Source organism: Lepidochelys olivacea (genome assembly GCF_965140295.1).
Source record: "Lepidochelys olivacea isolate rLepOli2 genome assembly, chromosome: 2".
In the NCBI taxonomy this organism is placed as follows: domain Eukaryota; kingdom Metazoa; phylum Chordata; order Testudines; family Cheloniidae; genus Lepidochelys; species Lepidochelys olivacea.
The window spans coordinates 228,141,157-228,161,025 of record NC_140412.1 but is presented as its reverse complement, the minus strand read 5'-3'; the positions used below and the strand labels follow the sequence as shown (position 1 = coordinate 228,161,025).

The window sequence follows — 19,869 nt, the reverse complement described above, 5'->3', positions numbered from 1 at the left end:
CCCTTTCTAGAACGCTCCATTCCTCTTTCCTAGGAGGAAGTCTGCAAAAGAATTTTTTTCCCTTTGCTTTACTATTTAGGGCCCTATCCAAGTAGGTGCTGACAGCCTCCTATAAGGTTCTGAGCATCTTCAGTTCCTAGTAAACTGAAATTGAAGTTGCTCAGTACCTTGTAGGATTGGGTCCTTAGAGCTGATAGGCCAAAATCCCCTTGCTTCACTCTCACAACTAGTCCCATTTCATGCGGTGAGACCACTTGCATGAATAAAGTAAGGAGAATTCAGCTTTTTTTGTTAGGAAGTACTGGGTGTCAGACATAATGAAAAATGACAGTGCTTATGATTATCACCTTAGTGATTTGATGGCACACAAATACCAGAGATAAATTAGTCAGTAGTTAATGTCTTCATAAATATCATACATTGTAAAATCTTGTTTGGTAACTTTGTGTAGTTTAACATTTGTTCCTGCAAGACATAATCCAAGAATACAGCACTGTACTAAGTGATATGGAAAAAGTTGGCTTTGAAGCTACAAGCCATCTGTAACTTGCCTAGTTAAAAGAACAAATATGGAAATGAAATGAGTTGACTTCCATCTAACCCCTTTTCAGTCCTATTATTCCCCCAAGCTTTTTGGCAAAATTCAGTAAAATTTCCAGCTGTTGCTGAATTGGCCCGATTTTTTTTTCTAGACTAAGGTTTATGTAGGGGTGAAAGTAAGATAAATTACTTACCAGTACAGGGGCCCGGCTCCAGGCCCCCGGAAGGGGCGGGGCCTCAGGTGGAAGAGGTGGGGCTGAGGTCAGCCTCCCCCATCCAGCCCTTTCACGCTGCCTGGCCCATGCTGCCTGGGGCTCCGGTGATGATTTAAAGGGCCCGGGGCTCTGGCCACTGCCACAATAGTGGCAGCTGAGAGTCCCTGGCCCTTTTAAATCGCCGGGCCCTGGGGCAGCTGCCCCTTTTGCTCCCCTCACGCCCTGTCGGTGGCCCTGCCGGTAGGGTGCCTACCCGTCGGTGGCCCTGGGAGGGGAGGGGGAGAAGGAGCAGCAATGTTAAAGCACTGCTGCGGCCCGGTACCGGTGGCCACTTCTTACCAGTATGCCGTACTGGCCCGCACCGGCCTACTTTCACCTCTGGGTTTATGATTTGTAATGAGTCTTCTGTGATAAGTTCACAGGGTGGTTCATCTGGGTATCTCAAAACCTCAGAAACCTACAGGCAATGCTGATTTTGTTCTGAGTTTTGGCTTTCCTGTGCACATTTGGTTCAAAATTAAAACTCAGAGTGCAACTCAATCAGTATGAATGTGTGAAAATCAAAACTAACAAGCGTCATGACCAAAAGACCTAGTGAGTTTCCCTCAGCTTTAGCTGTAATCCCTACTAATATACTTTACTACATCAGCTGATGTATTTTAATACAACATCAATATCAAGGACTCTACATGAAGAATAACATCTATATCGCCTTGCGGCTCAGGGTTCAATCCCATAAGGTGTTGAGAACAGCTTTAGGCATATGCTTTGCTTTAAGCATGACTTAATGGGACAATTCACATGATTAAAGTTGAGCATATAGTATCATAGAATTATAGGACTGGAAGGGACCTTGAGAGGTCATCTAGTCCAGTCCTCTGCACTCGTGGCAGTACTAAGTATTATCTATACCAGTGTTTCCCAAACTTGAGACACCGCTTGTTCAGGGAAAGCCCCTGGCAGGATGGGACGGTTTGTTTACCTGCTGCGTCCGCAGGTTCGGCCGATCGTGGCTCCCACTGGCTGCGGTTTGCCGCTGCAGGCCAATGGGGGCTGCAGGAAGCGGCATGGGCTGAGGGAAGTACCGGCTACCGATTTCTGCAGCCCCCATTGGCCTGGAGCGGCGAACCACAGCCAGTGGGAGCCATGATCGGCTGAACCTGCGGACGCGGCAGGTAAACAAACCGGCCTGGCCCACCAGGGGCTTTCCCTGAACAAGCGGCGGAACAAGTTTCGGAAACACTGATCTAGACCATTCCTGACAGGTGTTTGCCTAACCTGCTCTTAAAAATCTCCAATGATGGAGATTCCACAACCTCCCTAGGCCATTTATTCCAGTGTTAATGATCCTGACAGTTAGGAAGTTTTTCCTAATATCCATCCTAAACCTCTGTTGCTGCAATTTAAGCTCATTGCCTCTTGTCCTATCCTCAGAGGTTAAGAAGAACAATTCTTCTCCCTCCTCCATGAAGCAATCTTTTATGTACTTGAAAACTGTTATCATGTCCCCTCTCAGTCTCCTCTTTTCCAGACTAAGCAAACCCAATTTTTTCAATCTTCCCTCATAGGACATGTTTTCTCGACCTTTAATCGTGTTTGCTGCTCTTCTCTGGACTTTCTCCAATTTGTCCACATCTTTCCTGAAATGTGGTGCTCAGAACTGGACACTGTATTCCAGCTGAGGTCTAATCAGCGCAGAGTAAAGTGGAAGAATTACTTCTCATATCTTGCTTACAACACTCCTGTTAATACATCCCAGAATGATGTTCGCTTTTCCCCCCAACAGTGTTACACTGTTGACTTATATTTAGCTTGTGGTCCACTATGACCCCCAGATCCCTTTCTGCAGTACTCCTTCCTAGGCAGCCATTTCCCATTTTGTATGCATGCAACTGATTGTTCCTTGCTTAAGTGCTTTCCTGGATGAGGGACGGAATGCTCAGTATCCTCTAGGACCAAGCCCCAGGACTTCTCGCCGCTGTCACAGACTTCCTGTGTGACCATGGCCGAGTCACTTAATCTCTCTGTGCCTCAATTCCCAGGCTGTCATATGGGAATAATACTTCCTTTGTCTGTCTTGTCTATTAGACTGTAAGATTTTAAAGGCAGGGTCTGTCTTGTGCTGCATGTGTGCACAGCACCTTGCACAATGTGATTCTGATCTTCGTTGGAGCTTGTAGATTCTGTTGTAATTAGCTAAAAAAAAGAAACAAAAAAACCTAAGTGCTGATGAACATGAAGTCTTACACTAGTGTTGAAGGGAATATTAATGCTGAATCTTTCAAAATAGCCATAATTAATATCCAGTTAATGACACAGGTTTCATCCTACCACTTGTATAGAAAAAATTAATATGCACTTTAAATTTAGCCTTCTTTTGAACAACTCTGGAGTTGTGTGGTTTGGATATATGCATATTTTATTACTCTTTCAATTAAAATGAGTTGCAGCCTTATGAAATAGATTCAGCAAAGTGGGAAGCAATGAAAAAAAATCACATGGAAATAGATTTAGTTACTTCCCTCTAAATGTTATTCATTAAGATATATTACCAATCTATAAATATATAAATAAATAAAAATGGGCACTAAATTATAGATATTTTATCGGAGAATTCTGCTACATTGTGACCTAATGCTAAATAACTACTTTGTAGCATAAGCTATCATGCTGTTCTGGTTCTACAGCAGTGATACTCCGACCTCAGTGATTCACAAGCCAAACTGGCGATCAACATTACCTAAAAGAGCCACAGGAGCGTGAAGTCATTGTTTCATTTATTCTCACAACAAAATGACTGACCAAGTATTATTATTTTATCAACTACAATGATTAACAATATAGTATAAGCATCCTGATTGGTTAATAACTTAGACTGGCTAATAATGAAATCACACAATATTTTAATATCACGTGCTGCCAAGAGCCGCAGCAGACACATTAAAGGGCCACTTGTGGCTCACGAGTCTCAGTCTGAGTATCACTGTTCTACAGTCTACGTTTGATGCAAAATCATTGGATACATTTTAAAGTGATTCTCATGCTGTTAGCCAGGGCCTGATCCTCTGAGATGCTCAGTGTCTTCTGAAAGGTGGAAGCTTGTGTACTACCTACTATTTTAAAATAGTCAGCATTTCATGTCTGTTAATATTCATTTAGCAAGAAGAACACTAATATAATGAACTTGTCTCCCAATCACTGCTCTGGGAGTTGAGGAGGGAGTTCAAAACTTTGCAGGATTGTGCCCTGTATTGGGAAGCTTCACACTCTCTTATAACTATTTGTCGTATTTGTACAATGAATGTGAAGATGTAATTCACTTGTTCTAAAAACACTCCTCTTATGTTTACATGGGCTGGTGCTTTTACAGGTGTTAGAGGAATCTAATCTTTTGTTTCCTGGAATCTAGACACACACGTATCCCCCTATTCCAATTCAGTCATTCAGTAACTTGTCTGCTCACCCCTCCTCTGAGAAACTTCAGAGGAAAATAATTTGTAAAACACCAGGGAAAGTAATTTAATGTGAAATATCCCTTGGTGTCTTTCCTTAAAATGTTTTGGGAAGGGGAAAAAAAGAGAACGAAGTTAAAGTTTCAAAATAATTATTCAGAAAATTTCAATTACTCTCCACAGCTCCCCCAAAACCAAACAAACTAGAAAATGAAAAGTAAGTGTGTGTGTGGCACAGGGAAGGTGTTCAGTTTGTTTTTTTCCTTTTCACCCTTTGTCTCCTGCACTTCCCTTTTTCAGTGGCCAAAGGGAATGAAGGGAGAGAGGGATAGTGTGAAGTGAAAGTGTGAAGAATCTCCCCAAAAATTGAAAATAGAAGTTTTCCAAACAAAATCTTTTAAATTTTTTAAAAAAATCTTTCTAAACCTGCAGAATGCAGGTGACTTCAATTTTTTAATTTTTTTCACTAAAAATGGTTTTCCATTTTCATCCTGTTCTAAAACTGAATCAGTTTGATTTAAACAATATTAATCAGATTCATGTAAGACAGTGAACGGAACCTATGATGTTATACAGTCCAATTCTCTACCAGTATAGGATTGTTTCCAGCATTTGAGACAGATTTTCTAACGCAGTCTGCTTCTGGTGCAAAAGGAGTGGAAACTTCCAAGTCCCTAGTACAGAGAATCAGGGAGCCACCGCCAGTTCCCTGACATCCACAGCAGCAAATGGAATCTTTATGCATGTCTAATTCTCAGTGTTCCAAAGGAAAAGGCTTCCATCACTTTCTTGGGGAGACCAAGAACAGATGTTGTGAGAAGAAGTGATTGTAAGCCACTGCCTTTCCCTCACCCAGCAATAGCTAAAAACAAGTGGACCTGAGTCCTGTTACAGGAGAGGAAGGGGGAAAAATACAGTTGATTCCTCTTCAGGTTCTTATGGATCTTTAGCCTCTGTTTGTGAGCCTTTCTTGGAGAATTTGCCTTTTGTAATGAAACTTCAAACCATGGTGACTTTGCATGATTTTTGGATTTGGGTTTGTAAATTTTATTTAGAGAGCCACTATATTTCTGTTCAGCCAGTAGATGGCAACATAACATAGCTTTGTTCTGTGATGTTAGTCTGGTGATGTGATGACAGTACATAATGCTTGGGAGAAAACATACAAGAATTATTTTTAGTTTTTTATTTAGGTGTTCAGATACTATAGGATGAATGCCAAAGAAATATTTATCAATACACGACATCTGGCTTTTCTACCGTAATATTTTCTTTCTTTTTTTGGTAAAGATTGACTTCTTTGGAAAAGAATCCTTATATAAGTTATTTAATGATTTGCTTATCTGCTTTTTGCTCTGCAGTGTTGTTGTTGGTTGCTTCCTAATATAGAGTCCTAGCCAACTGAAGATCTGGTCTGTGCATCCACACCCTTTCCGAAAACCAGCTTGCTCTTTTCTTACAACTACAATATCCACCTGCTGAAGTGAAGAAACAGATTGACAGAGCCAGAAGAGTACCCAGAAGTCACCTACTACAGGACAGGCCCAACAAAGAAAATAACAGAATGCCACTAGCCACCACATTCAGCCCCCAACTAAAACCTCTCCAACGCATCATCAAGGATCTACAACCTATCCTGAAGGATGATCCATTACTCTCACAGATCTTGGGAGATATTCCAGTCCTTGCTTACACACAGTTCCCCAACCTGAAGCAAATACTCAGCAGCAACCACACACCACACAACAGAACCACTAATCCAGGAAACTATCCTTGCAACAAAGCCCATTGCAACTGTGTCCACATATCTATTCAGGGGACACCATCATAGGGCCTAATCACATCAGCCACACTATCAGAGGCTCGTTCACCTGCACATCTACCAATGTGATATATGCCATCATGTGCCAGCAGTGCCCGTCTGCCATGTACATTGGTCAAACTGGACAGTCTCTATGTAAAAGAATAAATGGACACAAATCAGACGTCAAGAATTATAACATTCAAAAACCAGTTGGAGAACACTTCAATCTCTCTGGTCACTCGATTACAGATCAAAAAGTTGCAATTCTTCAACAAAAAAACTTCAGAAACAGACTCCAACGAGAGACTACTGAATTGGAATTAATTTGCAAACTGGATACAATTAATTTAGGCTTGAATAGAGACTGGGAGTGGATGGGTCATTACACAAAGTAAAACTATTTCCCCATGTTTATTCCACCCACCACCGTTCCTCAGACGTTCCTGTCAACTGCTGGAAATGGCCCACTTTGATTATCACTACAAAAGTTCTCCCCCCGCCCCACTCTCCTACTGGTAATATCTCACCTTAAGTGATCACTCTCGTTACAGTGTGTATGGTAACACCCATTGTTTCATGTTCTCTATGTATATAAATATCCCCGCTGTATTTTCCACTGAATGCATCCGATGAAGTGAAGTGTACCTCACGAAAGCTTATGCTCAAATACATTTGTTAGTCTCTAAGGTGCCACAAGTACTCCTTTTCTTTTTTCTGAGAACATTATTAACTGCCTCTGATATATGCTGGGACTATGATCTTACATAATACTTTGCTTGGCACAGATAAAAGTGTGATACCATGCCAGTTATTACAATCCATTGAGTTCCTTTCTTCCTTCTTTCTTTCACTATAACCCCTTTGGTCCTCTCATCTGGCACTTTTTCCCTTTCATAGACTGATGTAAATAGAGGGGCCAGGATAGATGCTGCTAATTTAGGATTTATCTTGAACAATTCTGCATTCAAGTTATCCTTGCCAGGAGCTTTCCCATTTTTTAAGCATTTGATGGCTTGAATGATCTCTTCCTTAGTTGCAGTGTCTGTGTTGATATCAAGATCTTCTTCTGCCTCCTGGATGTTTGCTTCCTCTTTAGGTGGCTCCCTGTTCAACAATTCTTTGAAATGGCTCTGTCCAGTGCATTTCTTGTTCTTTTTCGGTTGTTAGTAGGTGTCCTTGTTTGTTCCTGATGAGATTGTTTGTTGGTGTCTGCCGTTTACCACTGATAAGCCGCGTCATTTTATAGACGGTTCCTTGTTCACCACAAGCAGCTGCATCCTCTGTTTGTGTTGCTAGATTATCAATTTAATGCAGTTTGTCCGCTCTCACAAGGCATTTGATCTCCCGGTGTGCCTTGCTATACTGCTCATGGTATTTGGCCTTTAGCTTCTGGGATTTTGTGTCTAAAACTTTTTTCTTCAGGGCTCATCTGGTTTCTGTGGCGTTCTATGTGCTGAGTGTAATTCACTCCTTCCTTCTCGCCTGCCTGTAGCCTAAACAGGCTTCATTGCTCTGTTTATAAATTACTGTTACTTTGTCCCACTTCTTGTTGATCTCCTCATCTGCATTTCCCTCCTCTTCATCAAGGTCTGCAAGTGCTTGAAACCTGTTCTTTAACTGCATAACAGAGGCCTTCAGTATTTCAAGGGACTTTAGCTTATTTATATCATAACATCTATGTCCCTTGTTTGGTGGACCCACACTTCTCAGTTTTAGCTTGATGGAGGCTGTCACAAGGTGGTGGTCGCTGCCAACATCTGCACCCCTTCTCACTTTCACATCTGTCAGTGAGTGTCGCCATTTGCCATTGATCATGATATGGTCAATCTGGTTCTTATCTCTGCCAATTGGAGAACACCATGTCAGCTTGTGAATTTCACAATGTTCAAATAGGGTTCCACCGATTACTAGGTCATTCATATTACAGAAATCAACAACCCTTTCTCTGTTTTCATTCACAGTGCCACACCCATGTCTTCCCATTGCTCTGTCGTTGTTTGTGTTGTCCTTACCGACCTTGGCATTCAGGTCTCCCATGGTGATAGTTAGGTCATGGCGTGGTACTCTCTCTAACTCCGCCTGTAGTGTAAGGTAGAATTTGTCCTTTACGTCTTCATCACTGTCATTTGTTGGAGCATAACACTGAATCAGGGTGATATTATTATGTTTCTCTTTCAGTCTGGCTCTCATAATTCTGCTGCTGATGGATTTCCATGCAAGCAGGGAATACTCCACTTCCTTCTTCAAAAGGATGGCAACACCCTCACGATGTTGTCCATCATCCCGTCCAGAAAACAGCAAAGTTTCTCCCGAGGCTGCTGTTAATCTTCCTGATCCCATCCATCTGCTCTCGCTGACACCCAGGATGTGTAAGCTGTAGCATCTCATCTCTGCTCTGACCTGAGCTAGCTTTCCTGCTTCGTACATTGTCCGTATGTTCCAAAAACCAAGTTTCGTTTTTCTCTTGGTGTTGAGCACTTCAGTCTTCATGCCAGTGGCTTCCTTTTGGCTTTCACCACTGGCAGTCATACAGGTCATTGACTCCCGAAAGCCATCACATACATTAATGGTTAATTTCTCTGTTGCTGTTTCCGTAACATATTTTGTTTTTTACGGGACAGGGTTGTTAGCCCTATGCCTGACCCCCAACCTGGAGAACAACGGTGTCTGTTTTGTCTGGCCCCTCCCCCACAGACCAATCCGGCATGGTTGAACCTACCAGGAGCAAAAAGCCCCCGCCGACACAGACTCTGGGGATCATTAGAGCACGCAAGTTGTCCTGCCATGACAAGGCACGGACACCAGAGGACAGATGCTCCTGCTGACGTAACTGCCCCATTACGCTGACTTAACACCACCTCTGTGGGCGGCGTAGACTCAGGGTCAATGTAGTTAGGTCAACACAGTGTCACTGTGAGCGCTGTATTACTTATGCTTACTATTACTGGTCTCCAGTAGCTGTCCCACAATGCCCCATACTGATCGCTCTGGTCACCATTGTGAACTCCTGTGCCCAGGGGTCAGCTGCCCGTCCCCTTTAAAGCCCCATGAATTTTTGAAATTCCTTTTCCTGGTTTTCTGGTGAGGTGAGCACACCTAGCAGCTCTCCATTGTTGAGTGTAACTGCCTAGCTGACCATGCTGGCGGCATGCTGCAGATACACTTCTGCCTAAAGTACACAAGAGGTATTGGATCTCCTGGGCCTGTGGGGAGAAGAGGCTGTGCAGGAACAGCTCTGATCCAGCTGTAGAAATGTGGACCTCTATGAGCAGATTGCTCGGGGGATGTGGGAGAAGGGCTAAAACAGGAACATGCAACAGTGCCATGTGAAAGCCAAGGAGCTGCGGCAGGCATACCAGAAGGCAAGGGAGGTCAACAATCAATCTAGTGTGGAGTTGGATACCTGCTGCTTTTATAAAAAGCTGCATGCCAGCCATCCTTGGTGGAGACACCCATCCCCAAGAGCACCATGGATACTTTGGAGGAGCCCAAGTCACAGACCCCACCGTGAACAGTGAGGGGGAGGAGGTGGACAAGGAAGGAGGAGTGTGGGGGATGGGTGACCAGTGGACGAGCTGCACCCTACGTCATTTTGTAGTGTAGACATGGCCTGAGGTTCGTCAGGGTAAATTTACAGAAAGTCATAGAGGAGACATGATAAAAATGTCATATCAAACCTGCTTTCTAGATTCACCTTTGTGAACCAAATCTACCCCTTCAAATTTAAAAAGGGTTGTTTATAGTTACCTAACAGCATGGGGAAAAACTCCTGACACCTTGGAACTAAGTACTCTGGGCCTGTGGGGATCAAAGGCTTAAAAACATATAATCTGTCTTCTAATTCATGTACAACTGGGAGACTTATATGTGACTAAACTGGATTATTATGCTATGAATTACATTGTTTCTCATATAAAACCCACACAGAAGAGAACAAAACAATGTGAGGGATCAAAGGCTTAAAAACATACTATAACCAATTATTGGCCAATTTACTTTTACGTAAATGAGGTCCTTTCCTGGGCAGTTACTCTCAGAAAAAGGTCCAGAGCTCTGAGTTTGACAAAGCTGATCAAAAGAATTGTTGGAGATGATAAATCCTACTACAGACAACACACCGGTATTCTGTTTCCCACATCTGCTTTTTATTAGGAGAACACTAAAGCTGTCTGGAGATTCTTCAAATATATGAAGTATAGGCCTTAATAGGTGTGCTTAATGTTGTCTAAATCATAACACAGTAGTGAGAAAGCTGCAAATCTCACTGCCTCAGACTGTTCCCATAAATACACAAGACCCAGCTAAAAGCCAAGTTATTTCCTCTGCACTTTCAGAGTTGTCAAACTGTTCAGAGTCTTAAAAGTATCAAGCACTAATTTAATTCCGTGAGCTGCACACAGAATAGAAAATGATTCTGCCAGAAGTCTGAGGCCTAGTTAAAGCACAGGACTGAGAGTTGGGAGATCTATTACAACTAGACCAATGGCTTGCTCTGGGATCTTGGCTAAGTCACCTAAACCCACATTTTCAAATCCCCTGTGCACCAGATAACAATTCTTCTGGGAGTTCCTGCTTGCTCCCTCAATGTGGGGCTATGCCAATAGGGCAACCTGTGCTTAATATTCAGTAATATTATAATTATGGGTATCCTAAAAGTGCCTTAGGTGTACATATAGCTCTATATATGTATATAATATTCTCTACTTGTCAAAAGACAGGTTAGTGAGAGCAAGTGAGCAACGTGTTTGAATTATGATCCTCGTATATTACTTTGGTCTCTACAGAGACTTGAACTATGAGGTGGTAGAATATTTGGAAAGTCCATCAGTAGGACACTGCTAGACATATCCATGAACTAGCTAGCTGGCTGTGCTCTTGCATCCAGATAACTACTCACACAGCTGGTTCAAAACCAGTCACTTTGAACAATACACAGAAAACAACCCATTCAGCTATGGAAACATACTATGGGCTTGATTCTCTTCGCACCTACACGAGGATAACTGTTGACTTCAGTGGAGTTACTGTTGCTTCTGTGCTGGTGCAATTGAGAGGAAAATCAGGCCCATTCCGGTTTGCTATCTACTGCTTCTGGAATGCAGATGAATAGACTACATTAAACTGCAGGCTACCTACTGTTGTGGAAAGGCTTCAGTGGGGTTTCTTGGCTCTCCATCACAAAATATAAAGTTGCAGGGTGGGAGAAAGAGGGAGAACAAGTTGGAATTATTAAAAGAGAAATAGCTCAAGCAAGAGTTTTGCCTGCCAAAACAAACAGAACACGTGATCAGGATCAAAGACACATTGGATATGGTCCAGAACTGATTTTACAGTACATTCATTTTATCTGCATTCTTGCTTGCACAATGCTGTGGACTGCCATATTTTGATAAAATACTATTTTTAAGAAAGAAATAATACTTTCTTTCCCTCTTGCTTATTTTCTATGTCCTTGACAGAATCTTGAAGAACTCATCCAGTTTCTCTCTCATTAGAGCCTGCATCACAGTCATGTTGCAACCACAAAAATGTGCTTAGATTCAGGGTACTTTGGATTCAAGGTAAATTGAGGGGCAAAGACCCAGTTCTGCTGTAACTTTTGTAAGAAGTGATCACTACATTGAAAATATTACCAAGGCTGTTCTGAAACTGATCATTCCTCTTTCCAGAGTCTTAAGGAAGGACTGGTTCTAGCACTTACATGTAAATCTGGCCAGATTAATAACAAAATAAACTTGAAATGTTGTCACCCAATATAATATTTGAACTGAGGTCTGCGGCACCATCTAGCCATCTCCTGCTAACCAAGACAACTGAGATCCTCTGGGCTGTCCCTGTTTTCCATCCATTTGAAGGTTCTGTTTTGAATGGACTAAGGCAGCACCTTCTCAATTCAGCATTCCCTTCTATGATCCCCTTTCCCTGTTTATGTCCACCAGAGTCCTTCTGTAGTTTTCAAAGCTTGATATGAAGCCTCCGTATGCAGCTCTGTTCAGCTTTGCCCATTTTGGCCTCCCTTTATCACCTTTTCCTTTCTGGATTTCCTTTTCTGCTGTTTGTCAGATTGGCTCGTTTTTCTCTTTTTCTAACCCTCCCGAGCTGCTGGCTCCCTCAAAGTGACTGGTTTTGAACCAGCTGTGTGAGTAGTTATCTGGATGCAATTCTTTCTAACTTATTGTTGCAACTGGTGTACAGTGTCCCAAATTCCTTGTGATGGGTGGCACTCCTGAGTAAGTACAAGTTATACCTGTGATACTTGCAAACAGAAGAGTTGGGGAAATAACTGCCCATGAAGAAAAGCCCCAAGCAGTGGCTAGCAGTCAGCCTTGCAAGTAGTTGCTGAAAAGCTTGCGTGAACAAATGCTGCTATAACTATGAAATCAAAAAGTGATAAGATGTTTTATATATCCCCTGGCCTTGCAGCAATTTTATGTGTCCACATAGTAACATCATTCTTGACAATCCATTTTGGTATGTACACACACAGCTTACCTAACAACCGTGATTGTATCAGTGCATTTTGGGACACCTTGTAAACCATGTTTTCCAGGTAGTATTGCTGAAAGCAGGGATTTTGGAATCATTTGCAAATGTGAGGCACCCCACAAAGGGACAAAGTGAGGAAGACAATTTGAACCGGCTGCAATACTTCTGGCTTATTATCCCTGCTGGGGAGAATCATTAGAGAATGCACTGGTCCAACAGACCTGACTAAAGATCTGTCAACAGATGTTGCAATCAGATCATACTATAAGAGTCATTTCTTGTAAAATTCCCCGGACAGTGCAGACTGTAACTTTTTGGTATTTCTTAACGTAATGCATATTTACAACACCTTTTAACCTAATGTAGGCAGTGCCCATAAAGGAATTATGTAATAATTCTTGATTGCGGAATATGAACATAAATTTAATGCTAATTTTAAGGAATGTGGAATATGTTGTTACAGAAATGAAATGTTTAACAAACTAACCTGTAAAGATTTCTGCTACCAGTGTGATAGTATGACTGTACTCCCTGGATGTGTCTGAAGAGCTCATAGTGTCAGCCCAAAGGTGGCTAGTGTAAGCCATTTTTACCTTCCCTGAGTTCCTGGGTGTCAGGCCACAGTTAGTCTGTTTACCTGCTAGCTTAATCCCCAGGCAATTTAAGAGCACAGTCACCTGACTGGTTAAACAGCACAACTGGCTCAGGGGATCAGCAGATATGTTCTTAAAACTAGCAGCAGGGCACTGGTTGCTCAAAGCATTTGCCTGTGGATGCGTTAATTTCTGCTCCTGCCTTTTCCCAGTCCTGCTCCTGTGTTCCCTGATTCCAGGAAACCCGGTTCTGACCTTTGCCTTGGATTTCTGTCTCTGACTCTACCTTGACCCTTGGCTTTGGCATCTGGTTTCTGACTCTAGTGCTGACCCTTGCTTCTGTTTCCCTGCTCTGGATGTCTGCTCCAATCATTAAGCACGAGTCCGGCTCTGACAACTAGGCAGGACTGCCCATATCCAGGTTTCTAACACTGTGTACTGGTCTGGTCATCTGAAGACTGCTCTAAATTATGGCAGTTGCCAATGGCTCTGAGGGGTCAATGCTGCAGGGAAATCTTGGTCACACTCATTTCCCAGCCCTTTATATTTCTATGCAGGCTCAATGCCCTTTGGCTTCTCCTTCAGTTACTGACCGTGCTGGTTTTCAGACTACTTTGCACTGGAGGCACAACACAAAGTGGAGTGGATAATCTGGGCCTCTTAATCTGTATGTCTAAAATTGCAGAACTCCTGAATTACTTTGGAATTTAGGAAGTGGCAGGGTTAAATCAATTCTTATTTGAAATTCTTGACATTTTCCCTGAATATATTTTCTAAAACAGAACAGCAACACTTGCAAATATTTTGCATATATAGAAAAACTATTTAAATGTGCAATTTCCAAAAATAGTGTAATATACTCAAGAAGAGAAATGAATAATAATAAATACTTTTGGACCTCTCACAGCCCAAACCATGCCATTTATATAAATATGGCAGCAATTATAATACACTGGATCCAATGAGATCACTTGCTAAAAACTGATTGATAAATGGTGTAAACAGTTCCCTATGTATTTTATTACAATCTATCTTCTTCTGTCCATTAGTGATGTCAACACTCTGAACAAGTTCCTTAGAGGTCTGGCTTTATGACACTACACATTGGAGGGGTTGTCTGTTGGACATGCTGGACGGCAAAACAGTTTCAGGCATCACTGGAACTAGGATATTCTGAAGGTGGTGTCTCACAATATAGGAACAAGAAGAGCTGAAGACAGGGCTATTCATACCTGGTTGGTAATTAAGCAGTAACATAATGTTAACAACATGTTTATGACAACAACTCAGTTTTTTACTTCCTCCTGCGTCTCCTTGTTAAAACAGCAGCAGAGGATGACCCAGTTCTGTGTCTAGGTGGACAGTCCCAAAGCAATGTGGCACACTGTTTTCTACCTCCTGGCAGCTGGACTAAGCTCAGTTCTGCTCTGATTTACACCCAATGGATCTCAGTTGACTTCAGGGAGGCTAAACAGTTTGGGCAGAATTTGGGTCAATGCCTTGGAATTGCTCTCAGACCTTGACTGCTCAGATGTTTAGGGGACAATTCTCCTAAAGTACACACCGCAAATCTAAATTCTGATATTCTCTTTTCCCATTAACATTAATGGAAGGTCTGTTCCAGCAGGGACACCAGAATATCAGTCAGTACTTCCATCACTTAAATCTGAAAAGAGAATTTTGCTCTTAAATACCATTGTTAGATACTGTAGTCAGGTCTCTGACACAACAGTGTAAAGCACTACCATTCGAGCTGTTTTATTAAGAAAAATGCCCCAATCAATTGTCATTTTGATTAATAAAATGCAGATTGAGAAGAGTGTTTAGAAAAAGAATAATCTCTTAAAATATGCCATTGTTTAATGTAAAACAAAATTATTTTGATCTAAATTTCCTATCAAAATAACAACCAATTACTTCCTGCAGCACAGCTTGTGGGTTTTTTTCTTCTTAATCTGTTGTGAATCAGAAGGACTGGAGGTATCAGAAAGAAATCTTTTCGTTCTTACTCCTTTCCTGACCAAATAAGGTCAGTCACAAAGGTGTCTGTGCACATAAACCAAGGCTTTCCAGCCACCCTGTCATTCTCTAATATCATTCATTGTTTCTTCATTACAACTGTACCTATAGCCCCTAAAGCCCCCTGTTAGCGCGGTTTAAACTAACTTCAACCTTCTAAGACCAAAAGCATCACCTCTGCCACAATCTCACACATTTCAGGTGGAAAGAAATAAGTGGAATTAAACCAGGGATGAGCCTGACTCAGAGACCACGAGTTACTTAAATTAGATAATAGAAACTACGGTGGCTTCCCTCTGAAGACTGCTGCCACCCAATAATGGTGCTAAGGCAATAGAGATTTATAGAAACACCACGTTTCCTTTTTCCAGGCACTTTAGAACATGATACATAAGACATAATGCTGATTTGGGTTTGTTCTGCTCTTAGCATTTTGGTGGCAGCTCGAAGCCCTGCAGGAGTTCTGGAGGTACAGTGCTCTGAAAGTTAGGTCTCCTCTCCATAGTAACATGATGAATGACTAGCCAACCTCATGGAGTGATATCAGGTGCAATACCCTTATTATTCCAATTCACCCTCATTTGCAATGCAAAGTAAAAAACAGTACTGTGTGAATGGGAATTTTGTGTGTAAAATGACTGAAGGTTCAGACACTTTATTATGGCAGGTGTGGATAAATGGATAGTGAGTCTCCCATGCAGGAATTGATCTTAAGCTGTTCCTTACATGCCCTCTACCACAAAACAGATTTTCAAGCCTAGCTACAACTAGGGTGTGTGTGTGTGTGTGTGTGATTTAAAATCCAGTATTATAGTTAATTTTCAGATGGATTTTGTTGCATAAAGACCCCTGGCCTCACTTGAGAGCAGGATTTTTCTGTGTGTTTAGTGAATACAGCCTGAAATTTTTTGGCTGAAACTTTTCCCATTGAAAAATGAGGTTTCATTGAAAACAATGTGTTTCTGTAGGAAAATAACACTTTTGATTTTTTTTCTTCTGTTTTTGATGGGGAAATTTTGAAATGACATTTCAAATTGAAATTTTGTTTTAGTTTTGAAAGATGAAAAGAATTTAAAAGTTTTGCCCCCCATCTCCATTGCCCCTCCTTTTTAGTGACTGAGTACAATAATACAAATAATGTCTAAGGCTGCCCTTTGTAGCGGGATGGTCACCCTGGTTCGGCCCTGAAGGGGGCCCTGGAGAGGGCTGCAGCTGGGAAAAGCTGAGTGAGTAGCTGACCACAGCTGTGGCCAGCTCAGTCAGGGCCCAGCTGGCCCTTATAAGAGGGCTGGGGGCTAGGAGCTGAAGGAGTCTCATTCTAACCCTGAAGTAGGAAGGACGAGCTGCCTAGGAACAAGGTACCTAGCGCAGCGTCTCTTTAGCTCTGGAGAGAGAAGGAGCTGGCTGCTTGGGAGAGAAGGGTACCTGTGCTGGGGAATAGGGCTGGGGAGCTCCAGCCTGGTAAACCCCCAGGCTGCTGGCCTTGTTAAAGGCCTAAAAAGGTACTGGGGCTGCAGAGGGGCAGCCTGGGGATAGGCAAAGGCAGTAGGTCCTAACCCCTTGCCAACGATGAGTGGCCATTACACTGCCGTCTGCCCCAGTGAGCAGGGGTTAGATGATGACTGGCAGTAGCCACTGAGGCAAGGTGGGTTTAGAGGGTTGGGGGTTCTCCAGGGCGGGAAGACCCAGAGTGTGGGGGTACTGCTGGGGCAGCACTCCAGGATAAAGGTCACTGGGGTCTGTGATGGACACGGGGGGCTAGTGGCAAGCGAGACACTGGCCTACAGAGGGTGCTCTGGGCTGGAAGAGCTAATTCTCAGGATGACCAGCAGGAGATGCTGCATGGGTGAGTTGTCACATCACTACACCCTCCCATATGTTTTCATTTTTCCCCTTTTCCTTCTTTCCTTTTCCCCCCCCCCCCCACCTAACTTTTCAGAGCTTCTCCAACTTGGTAACTTTTGCAAAGTTTGAATTTAACTTTTCTGTTTAACAGCTGGTAACTTTTTTTCCAAAGTCGGAGAAGTTTTGAAAAGTTAGAGTGGAAAAAGGGAGTGTGGGTGGGAGCAGGGTAGGATGGTTCCTGGACATTGTTTGTTTTTTATTGCATTCAGTGACAAACAAGAATAAAGGAAGACAAAGTGTGTATGAGGAGGGATACCCTAAAATGGGAAAAAGCTAGTTTTCAAAAATAAAAATGAAATTAAAACTTGATTTCAAATTGAAATAAATCGTGTCATCCAGAAAATTTCTTGAAAATCAAATGAAAAAATTCACATGAAATGTTTTTTCTACCATTTCTGTTAGTGAGTATGTTTTAAAGCTGCTCTCGCCTTCCATTTTGTCCTAAGACAATCTCAAAATCAACTAAGAAAAGGGATTTGGATAAAAAAAAAAAGAGTAGGCTGAGCATGTACAGATCTACGATATCATCCTTTAAAGTACTCTGTAATGCTCCTGTGTATCACTAAGGGAGCTACTTTAGCCAACTACGTGTCTTCTGTGTTCTAAGAATGGAAGTAATTGGAACATTCTGTTCAGCCCACTGCTATACAAACATGTTAAGTACTTTTCACCCTGGAAGAAGAAAGTACTAGTAAACTTGATTTCACATAGACTATTGAAATATTTTGGTGCGGTAAGAGTACTTTTTTTTTGGTTATTACAATTTCATGCAATTCTGAATCATTACTACCAACAAATCTGGGAACTTTGGAAAAGTCATATCTCAAAAAAATAAATTAACAAATTACAGCCTCAATGGAATGCACTCTTTTATAAAAGAACAAGAATCTGAAAAAAATCTGCTGTACTTTGAGTGACATTTTATATGATTGCACGTTTACAGGGAATATGAAATTTTTCATATATCAAAGATAAGAATAGTTCTGACAGCCTCAAGTGGTCTCTGAATTAACAGTCTGGTACAAGTCATTGTTAAGGAAAAATCCTTTTCCTTCTGCAACAATGGAGACATTTGCATATCAACCTATAAAATATACATTTTAAACATTAATACATTATTGGAACACTGATTTCTGAGCATAGAAACGATGAAGTCCATAGCTGAATCTGCACAAGGAAAAAGAAATTTGCAGTATCTAGCTATCCTTTCAACAACTGATGAGTTATAAGTACAGGATCAGGAAAATCAAATACCATGGGAATGTCACCTTACACTGTAGCTCACAAAAGCTTATGCTCAAATAAATTGGTTAGTCCCTAAGGTGCCACAAGTATTCCTTTTCTTTTTGTGAATACAGACTAACACGGCTGTTACTCTGAAACATGGGCATGTCGTTGCTTTGATTGCTAAAATCCAAAACAAAATTTCTGGTATTGTAGTTACAAAGAAACTCTGCTTTTTCAGTCTAGTCAGTACTTTTTTAACAAAAGCAGTATTTCTGGGTGCTTTGCTTACTTCCTTTAAATATGACGAATACCTTTAAAAGGCTGAATAAACTTGGGATCAGATTTTGTGTTTTTAAAAAACTATGAACTCTGTAACAGACTGAGCTGATTTCCTGTCCACCATTAATTTTTATCTTACAAAAAAAAGTCCCAACAAATCTCTGGTGCTGCCCCATCCATCACCTCTTTTCGCGAGGAACATTTTTTGTGAAAGGTGATTAACAAAGAAGAAAGAGAGAGGAAGCAAGCCATCCCTATGTATGTCACGGGGGAAAGTCAGGGCAAGCTCATTCGGGCCACTGTAGAAGTTTGAGTTCATGGCCCTCTGAGCAGTGCAGACTTGGCAAAAACAAAACTTGCCTCGGCTCAGAGAGAAAGGGCAGGGAGCAATTTGGCGAGCAGTCCCCCGCCGCTGGAGCTGCGGGAGGCGAGGGACACCTGAGAAACTTACTTACCTCCCCCGCCCGCGACTCTCGGTGAGGGATGATGCCTGCGGCAGGCAAACCAGCGCCTCCCCAGCCTGGATCGCGTCGCTGCGGAGCCGCGTCTCGCAGCTTGGAGCGGAGTGGAAGCATTTATCAAGCAGCGGGGATTGGGGGTGGGGGAGGAAGAGATTTTGCAAGTCTGTCCCCTGTGCGGTGAGAGTTTCCCGGCAGCGCCCCCGGGAAAGCCCCGCGGCTGTGCAGGGCGAGAGGGGTCATGCTGGCACCGCCACACGCCTGGCGCCCGGCCCGGTCTGGCGGGGCAGCGGGCTGCGGCTGCTGCACGAGCCGGGCCTGGCTGCGGACACAGCGCTGCAGGAGCCCCCAGGGCCTTCCGGCCCCTGCGGCGGGGCCCTGGGCACGGGGCTGGCTCTGGACCCAGGCCGGGAGGGGCAGCGCGTTGCTCTGGCTGATCGCGGCCGCCCGCCCGCCCGCGCTGGGGCAGGAGAGCGGCCCTGAAACTGGCCTAACTGGTGCCAAGGCGCGGCGGGGCGGGGCGGGGCGGGGCTCTGCCTGGGTCCTGAACAGGGCAAGTGACTTGGCGGCTTCAAAACGGCCTGCGCCCTGCCCCTCCCGCCCCAGCGCCAGGCACAGCCCCGGTGGGAACCCGAGCCTTTAAAAGTGGGGGTGGGCCCCCTGAGATGGGGCCTTGCATCCTCCCCAGACTCAGCGGAGCTACTCGCAGTTCCAGCCCTTCAGTGGCAGGATCTGCAGGTGTCTGTGGCCCACCCTGGCCGGAAGGCAGCAACAGTCACCTGTCAAGCCCCTTGCTGGGAAGCCTCACCATGGAGCCAGGAGGGTGCGGGAAGATAACCGCTAGTCGACTGGATTTGAGCAACAGGTTGTTTTCTGGGGGGCTTTAGCCCA

General features: G+C 43.2%; 1 protein-coding gene across 2 annotated transcripts in view; it reads right to left on the bottom strand.

Moving 5' to 3' along the window:
- STEAP4 (STEAP4 metalloreductase) overlaps positions 1 to 19,492 on the bottom strand; it is a 30,160-nt gene extending 10,668 nt beyond the window's left edge. The window contains exon 1 of one of the 2 annotated variants that reach the window (XM_084620325.1): positions 18,972 to 19,492. In XM_084620325.1, coding sequence (XP_084476451.1) covers positions 18,972 to 19,095 — 124 coding nt within the window. In that variant the 5' untranslated portion in view covers positions 19,096 to 19,492. The remainder of the gene's footprint in view (positions 1 to 18,971) is intronic. The other variant, XM_084620326.1, reaches the window with a different exon arrangement.
- Between the last annotated feature and the right edge of the window lie 377 nt (positions 19,493 to 19,869).